Below are 8,649 nucleotides of genomic sequence, written 5' to 3' on the forward strand. Positions count from 1 at the left end.
TGTCAGGTGACTGCATCTTCTTCATTGAAGAACACCATATACCGTTCTCGAATGTCCCTGATGTCATTGGTAGGATTCCATCCCACCCTTTCCAGTCCAATTAGATCTGGTGTTGCTCTCCAAGTACCATGAGAAACTGTTTCTTGTGATAAGTCCTCACACTCTGAAAAACCTTTAGGATGCCTGTATATGTTGATCTTATCTATCCTAAGAAAATTATGTAGAGATGTGCATGCTAGCATAACCTTTTCAACCTTGTCCGGAGATAGATTTATTGGAAAGAGGAATATGCAGAGCTTATTTGCCAATAATCCAAAAGCATTTTCCACAGTTTGTCGAGCCCTAGATAGCCAGAGTCAGAAAATGCGCTTTCCACTGCTTTGTTGTTGATGTGAGACGGGTTTCATAAAGAGGCGTTGCAAAGGAAACGCGTCGTCTGCCACAAACCCAAAAGGCAGTGATCTCTCACTACCAGGAAGAATTGCATCACATGGCAGACCTTTCAGTACCATTGGCAATGTAGGTGTTTATGGCACTGTTGTACCACACACCGCCATCCGACACGCGTCCTATTGTACCCACGTCCACATATATGAACTCCGAATTAGCTTCATATTCTATGAATATTATACTGTGACTGCCTTTGTAATCGTAGTAGTAGGAACCGCTACCATGTGGAGGCCTTATGAGAATGTGTTTTCCATCAATGGTTCCGAGACAGGGAAATTCTATTTTGTGTTAAACTCGTCAGCCACACGTTTCCATTCCTCAGGGGCTCGAGACATCTGTAACGATATACAAAAGCTTTGTCAGTAATACAAGTCATGCATTAACTACAGTATATTCATTAATCTACCCCGTTTCTCATATTGTTCCTGTAACTGCACAATGTAACAAAACATATTATATAGATTACTAATCTGACAACATTCTTGGCTTTTTGTTGTGTGCATTATGTTTTTAACCCTTATCTTGTTTGTTTGTTACACATTTACAACGGCCCTGAACTGCAGGTATTGCACGGGCATGCAGCTACAGCAGAACCCGTTGTAACGTCTGGCACCCGCGCTGTAGCCTCTCAGAAGGACAGACACCATACATGCATCTTTGCCTGTCCATTATGATCCTGGCACATCGAATCGGCAAGTTCCTGACCCCCGTCCAACCCAGTCAGCAAGTAATAACAGGAGAATAAAGAAAATTGTTTGTGATGAAACTAATGTTCTTCAAGAATCATTACACCAACTTCAGGAGCTACCATTATCCACGAAAGACAGTAATGCGCAAAGCAGATTTTGCTAACGTTATAGCGAATGATCCGAGTCAGACGTGTGATAAACAAAATATATGCACAGAAGCTAATCATTCATATTCTTTTTCTTGGTAAAATATGGAAACTTTTCTCGTTTACTAACAATGTTTTGATATATCCTTCTCCACCATTATATGAACAATTAATGAGAGTATGTATAAAACGGTAGTCTTCATGGATGGTTGCTGGTAACAGGTGATCGCTATATAGACCAAGTGCATCACACTAGCCCCGTGTCCTCTGTTGTACCGAGCCAGTGATAAAATATGGTGGATTGTATAATATATGACATTACATCACATTAGTACTGTATTTATGCCAGTAATATTAAAGTTAGTGTCTATATATATCGTAATTATTACTAAACTAGATTTTGTTAGAAAGGGGCTTCGCCCCTGAGATCTCAGCATGTTGATGAATTCGATAAACTCTTAATTAAAAAAAAAAAAAAAAAACTTTTTCTCAATGAAAATTATCCAATTTTTTAAAGGAAGATGATTGTTAATGTACCCGCCAGATATTTCACATAAAATTATGAGAAAATTTACAAAGAAATTTACTCAATAATTAGCGGGGATTTTATTTTTGTATATTCACTCTTAGAGGAGATATACATTTAGAAATTTTAAAAATTATTATTACTGCATTGTATGGACGGAAAGTTGGGCAGGGACGTTACTATCGCCACTGTTGGTAAATTTTATTATTATTATTATTTTTTTTTGTTTTTCACTTTTTTATGATTTTTTCATTGGCAATCATATCTCTAGATAATTTCTTTGTACACTATATTTTTGTCTTCTCCTCTTCTTGATAGTAATATAAATTTCTTGGATCTCCTATTCTTGATACAGCAACATGTAATTGTCCATGTGTAAATACTTCGTTTGTTAAATTTAAGCCAACTTTTTTAAATGTTTGTACTTGAGATTTATTAATTGTCAATGCATATGATAATCTAACTGGAAATTGCAATCTTGAAAATTTAATTGGCTCTTCATTTATAAGCTTTATCCTTGGTAAAAGCACTTGTTCACCTTTATATTTGCCATTGAGTATTTTAGCTTCTATAACATTATTTGACAAACTTATAACAACCATTCTTGTTCCATTGCATAACTTAGGTGAATTAAGATTTCTTAACAGTATATTGGGGGCTCCGATTTTAAGCTTTAGACAATGTGGTGGCATTCCAGATATTTCTAATGAGTTTATGAATTCAATTGGAAAATTAACTTCTTCATTTGTATCTATTGCCTTATCAATTGAATTGTAGGTATAAATTGGTTCACTGATCTTTTCAAGCATTTCATTATTTATTGAGTGAACATTATCATTTATTGTAGCAAGTATAGCCCTTTCAGATAGATAGTCCATATCTGTGTAATTAGATTCAAAGTTGTCAAAAACTGATTCCATTAATGCTACTATTGTTGATACTCGGTTTCCAAATTGTAATGCAATTCTATTATCACAGCTATTGATTTTATCTTCACCAATTTCAACCAATTTATTTGCGAAATACTGTAAATCAGTTGAGTTCAATGAATTAACTCGCATATTGATCCTTAGAGATAATTTTTCAAATAGATTCCATAATTGTGAAGATTTGATTGAGGCATCAATTTCATCAGCTTTTGTTCCTCTTGGTACTACTGGTAATATTTGTCTGAAATCTCCTGCAAGTAGTACTGTAACATTTCCAAATGGATCATTGCTATTTTTAATCTCTTTAAAAGTTTTATTAACTGCTTCCAACATATTTCTGTGTGACATTGCAGCTTCATCCCAAATAATGAGATCACAATTCTTAATGTAGTTCCATAATTTACTATTTTTCCTTATTGATGTTGTAAATTCATCAGATATTGATGATGAAAATGGTAACTTGAACATTGAATGTACAGTTTTGCCTTCATCTAATAATGTTGATGCTATTCCTGATGATGCAACAGAAATACTTTTTCCATTAATAACTTTATTTTTAGCCAATATTAGATTAAGTAAAAATGTTTTACCAGTTCCACCTGGAGCATCTAAGAATTTAAGCTTAGTATTATTTAGTCCATTCAAACAATCAATAATCTTATCATAAACTTCTCTTTGATCTACATTTAGCATAATTTCATTTCTTTCAATGAAATTAGTTGTTTCATCTACAGTATTAGGATCAGAATTGATTTGACCATTAAATTGATCAAACATTGGTTCTGGTAATCCTACATCTCTAAGTGATTTATCTCCTATCTCATTTATAATTGATTCTAATCTGTGTAATAATTCTGAATATACAATTTCAATGTTATCAATTTCTTCATTTTGATTTTCAGTCATCTGGTTCAGTATATCAAGGGACATTTGTGATTTGAATTCTTCATAAAGTCCTACTGGATTACTTGGATTACAATATACTAATATCAAACCAAATAATGATCTAACTTGACATGGCAATTTAGATATTATTGATTCTTGAATACAAAATCTTAAATGATCATCATTTTCAAGTAATCCTCTTGCTAAACATGCTTCTTTGAATGTATTGTATTGTGTTCCATCAAAATATTTAACTTCTTTAAATGATTTAGGACCTCTAACATGATTAAGGAGTAGTCTTAAACAAAAGCATTCAGTTTGATTTGGAGATACTGTATACATTCGAGCACATGCTTTGACTATCCTACCATTTAATCTTCTTTTCCACTTTTTGTCGGGAGTAAGTGTATAATGATTAGGTATTTCTCGATAAAGTAAAGTATTTGCATGCTAATCTTCTGCATTTAATTTGAAAAATGATGTTAAACTTGTATTTTTTGGATTAATAATTCTTTGTTGTACATTATCTGGATTGAAATAAACTCTTTGTCCATTCTCAAGGTGAATGTCAAGTTGCTGAACAGCTGGATGTCTCATGTGTATATTGAATTCAAATATTCTCCATGCAGCTTCATTACTATTCAAATATCTACCTGAAATGTAATTGTCAACCTCATTATAGTCCTCACCACTTCTTAATTGTAATACTGCTGCATCACTGCCTTTATTCAGATACTTTATTATGTACATTATTGATTGTACTGAACAACAAATTTCAACATTAATGTGAGCTTTAAATGCTTTTGATAATAATGGATTGTAAGGCACTATCCATCGATTATCAATAGTGTAGGTTTTGCCATTTCTGACTATTGTTGCACTTTGACCACCATTTTCACTATCTCTCCTTCTATACAATGGATATCCAGATATTTCTGACCTTGTATGAGCTATAAAAGCTTTAGGATATTTTTTTGAGCATTTTGAATTGTTCATGCATGGACTCTGATTATTGTGATCACCACATGGCCCATGCACCATCTGGTTTACAACAATATTGTATAATTCTCTATCAATTGATGGATCTGGTATCTCTGCAGATGTTATTAAATCTGTTTTGTCTGCATGTATAATTTGTTCAAGCCATAATAATATATGCGCATGTGGTAAGCCTCTTTTTTGCCACTCAACTGTGTAAATGTATGCTTTCACTTTACCAAATATTCCACTTTTCTTTTTAACCAAAACATCCATCATTTTATTTAATTTTTGTTTAAATACTCTTGCCACAATGTCATGTCTGTCTGCTGGATTTTGGCCATTTTGTAGATTTTCTGTTATTTCATCCCACTTCGGATTGCATGTAAAGGTGATGAATAAATCAGGTCTACCATACTCTCTTCCATAACACATAGCATCTTGTGTTCTTTCTTTCCAATATCTTGGACTTCCAATATAACTTGATGGTAGTATAACAGCTTTTCCTAAATCTTGTGGATTAATATTTCTATCACTGTTCAAGGCATCTTTAAGTAATGAATATTCTTCCACTCTAAGTTTAGTTTGATTATTTTGTATGTATAACAACCTTTCAAACTCAATTTTTGCGTACATATCAACTAAGAACATTTGAAATAGTCTTCTACACTTTATTATTTGATTCCATTCGTTTCTTTCTTGTATTTGATATGAGTAGTACTTTCGGCATGTTACTTTTTTGTTAGGAATGGGAATATCACTTCCAGGCCTGTATAGTGGAATATTGAATTTATAACCATCATTTCCTCTCCAATATATCAATGGATATTGTAATGCATCATATGATCTGTGCAATTCATCAATTTTCCTTATTGTATTATCTTTATAAGTGAATACAATATTCCTTCTTGGAAATTCATTACCAACCATTACTAAACCAATATCATCTCATAATCTATCATTGTACAGTATCTTCTTACATGTTCTCCACTTGGTACTCTGTCTGCACATATTGATGATTTTAATTCTGGTGTATTAACGAATGATGACATTGTCTTTATTTGTCGTATCAATTCATTGTTTTGTGTCAACATGTTTTGTAAATCTTTCATAGTATGAAGATTAGTTTCCTTAAATCTATTATTTCTAATATCTGCCTGTCTATCCAAATCATCAATAAAATAGATTTGTGCATATTTAGAATTATTTTCAACTTCGTTATATAAAGATCCAATTTTATGATAAATTTGCCCTTGTATTTTGAACACAGGCATAAAACCTCTTATTTCAGTTGATTGGTTCATTCCAGATGATGTCATTGAAAACAATTCATTATATTTCCTTATATTTTTCAAAAAGTTTTTTGAATCTGAAGTTTTGCCTTCCATTAATGTTCTAAGTGGTTCAGGTGTTGACCAATTGTTTTAAGTTTTACCTTACCGTTAGAACAGCATAAACCTGCAGGCTCAGTTTAGCTCGACAATATTTACAAATTTTATTCATTTGACTAATATATGCCATATTTGTAAAAAAAAAAAAAAAAATTGAGCTTTGGTATGTAAACACTTCACCATAGTTATTATTAGTCTGTTTTTGAGCATAATCATTCTGTCTTGACTGTAATATTCTTGCATTTTGCTCCAAATTCAATTGATTTCTCTAACTTCTATGTGCATCAATTTCTAAAATTTCCTGTCTCCTTTCATCATTAAGGTTTTCTCTCTGACTTCTATGCGCTTCTCTATAAATTTCTAAAATTTCTTGTCTTCTTTCATCATTAAAGTTTTCTCTCTGACTTCTATGCGCTTCTCTACCAATTTCTAAAATTTCTTGTCTTTTTTCATCATTAAGGTTTTTTCTCTGACTTCTATGTGCGTTCTTGTCAATTTCCCTTATTTTTTGCTCTTGACCTTCAGTTAATGATTCTCTTCTTCTCCTTTGATATCCCCTATTTCCATTCCTAATTCTCTTTTTCTTCTTCATCCATCTCACTTTTTTTTTTTTTTACTATTACAATTTTCATTTATTTTTATTTTTCTACTTCTACTGTTAACAGTGTTAATGATGATATTAGAATCCATACTAAAAGGATTCAAGTCTGAAACACTACCGCTATAATTACCAGTTTTATTGAGCGAATGAGGAGGTGACGACCTCATTTATTACTAACCTAAAGTGCGATTCGACGAACAACAAATCGGGCAGTTCGAATCGCGTCACCTGGATCGATCGAAAAAATTAACAAATTTTTAAAAGAATAAATTGTATAATATAGAGACGAAATTGATATTAGCTCGTTTAATTTTTTTTTTATCGAATTTATTCTCAATTTTAATAACTTATCAAAGGTATGTATGGCAAGTGTATTTTATCATTTTTCTTATATATTGTTTTTTTTTTTCTAAAAAAAATTAGCCAATATTTGTTCGAAAAGCTCAATTACTTTGAATGCTACTCATGAATTGGAGCCAACTTTAATCTGAAACATTTACAAAGTAAGGTTGAGTCGTCGAAATCGAAATTAGTCGATCGATCGAATCGAGAAAAAAGTCTGACAGACAGACAGACAGACAGACACGAACCTCCTCTAAGGGCGTGATCTTACAATCGTGAATCGATTGAATTTTCTCCCTCACCCTTTCTCCAATCAGATCCACCGTTACAACTCGAATTCAATGCAGACTAACCTAGTTTACATCAGCAAAAGTAAAACTTACATACAATGATAAAATCGAGTCCCCAGGCCTTTGTCTATAAACATAACGCTGAGAGCAAAGTTATATATTCCTCGCCTTCTCGCCTTCGAGCTGTTGTTTACAAAACAGCTGATTCAATAAAATGAAACTCTCACTATCTACCCCTCTTACCTCACTTGTCTACCTATATCTACGAGCCTCTTACAGCGAGCCATAAAACTTATTCCAAATATTAGTAATAAGTCATTACGAAAATCATCTAAAACATATGAATATTTTTGCCCTAAAAAAAAAACGTAGACTCAGGGGGTGAATTGATACAGGTCTTCAAGATTTTAAAAGGAATTGACAACATCGAAAGTGATGAAATTTTCATAGTGAATACGAATCATACAAGAAATAACGGTCTCAAGCTGTCAGAACGTAGAGATTTGGGAGTGGGTAGAAACAATTTCGCCAATCGTGTAGTCAATCAACGGAATCAACTTTCTGCAGAGAAAGTGCAGTGTAATACGGTTCGAAGTTTTAAGATTCACTGAGATAAACACATAAGAAATATGCTGCAACGCTTGTTAATTGTTGGGTTTGCTTGTTTACTCATTTCTTCATTTAACTATCTATTCTTAGCACCTAATTATGTACCAAAAGGTCTCCTGTCGGTATACTCTTCTTTTGTAGACCTTCGTAATTCACGTACATTAACAAGCTGAATATACATACATACATACATACATACATACATACATACATACATGCACACACATACACGTGCAAACACACACACACACACACACACACACACACACACACACACACACACACACACACACACACACACACACACACACACACACACACACACACACACCTATAGACACATGCATATATACCCACGCGAATGTAAAAGGAAGTTTGTAATTATCTTGCCAGTTAAAGATATAAACATATTGCAACCTGATACGAGCGGTATGCCAGAAATCGAAGCCCACCCCACCTGAGATTCGAGCCTCTTAATTTTCACCCAATAACCAACCCCATCAGCCGACATGGCAACATTTAAACGAAATTTTTTCTTTGTTTTGCTATTGTAACATTTATGAAAAAATAAATAAAAAACTTTTGTTGTAGCGACATCTTTCAAATAATCACGGAGGCGTCACGGAGTTGAGTTCACGCTCCCCTCTATATAAAAGCCCAGTCTTGCTGGCAAAGGGTTAGAACAATTGAACCTGCTATAAACTGTATATGAGGAGGCGAAGCCGACCACAAATGTATACGTATATGTATATGTATATGTATATGTATATGTATATGTATATGTATGTGTGTATGTATATATATATATATGTA

The 8,649-nt window shown here is 33.0% G+C and overlaps 2 protein-coding genes across 2 annotated transcripts; both read right to left on the minus strand.

The window, feature by feature from the left end:
- Positions 1–2,098: 2,098 nt before the first annotated feature.
- LOC143017954 (ATP-dependent DNA helicase Pif1-like) lies at positions 2,099–3,967 on the minus strand. Its single transcript, XM_076172992.1, has one exon. The coding sequence runs from the start codon at positions 3,965–3,967 to the stop codon at positions 2,099–2,101; it is 1,869 nt and encodes a 622-aa protein (XP_076029107.1).
- Positions 3,968–4,075: 108 nt separating this feature from the next.
- On the minus strand, positions 4,076–5,239 carry LOC143017956 (uncharacterized). The gene has a single exon (XM_076172993.1). The coding sequence runs from the start codon at positions 5,237–5,239 to the stop codon at positions 4,076–4,078; it is 1,164 nt and encodes a 387-aa protein (XP_076029108.1).
- Positions 5,240–8,649: the final 3,410 nt, after the last annotated feature.

This window comes from Oratosquilla oratoria, chromosome 33 (genome assembly GCF_046742065.1).
Source record: "Oratosquilla oratoria isolate Oo_2021 chromosome 33, ASM4674206v1, whole genome shotgun sequence".
Lineage (NCBI taxonomy): Eukaryota > Metazoa > Arthropoda > Malacostraca > Stomatopoda > Squillidae > Oratosquilla > Oratosquilla oratoria.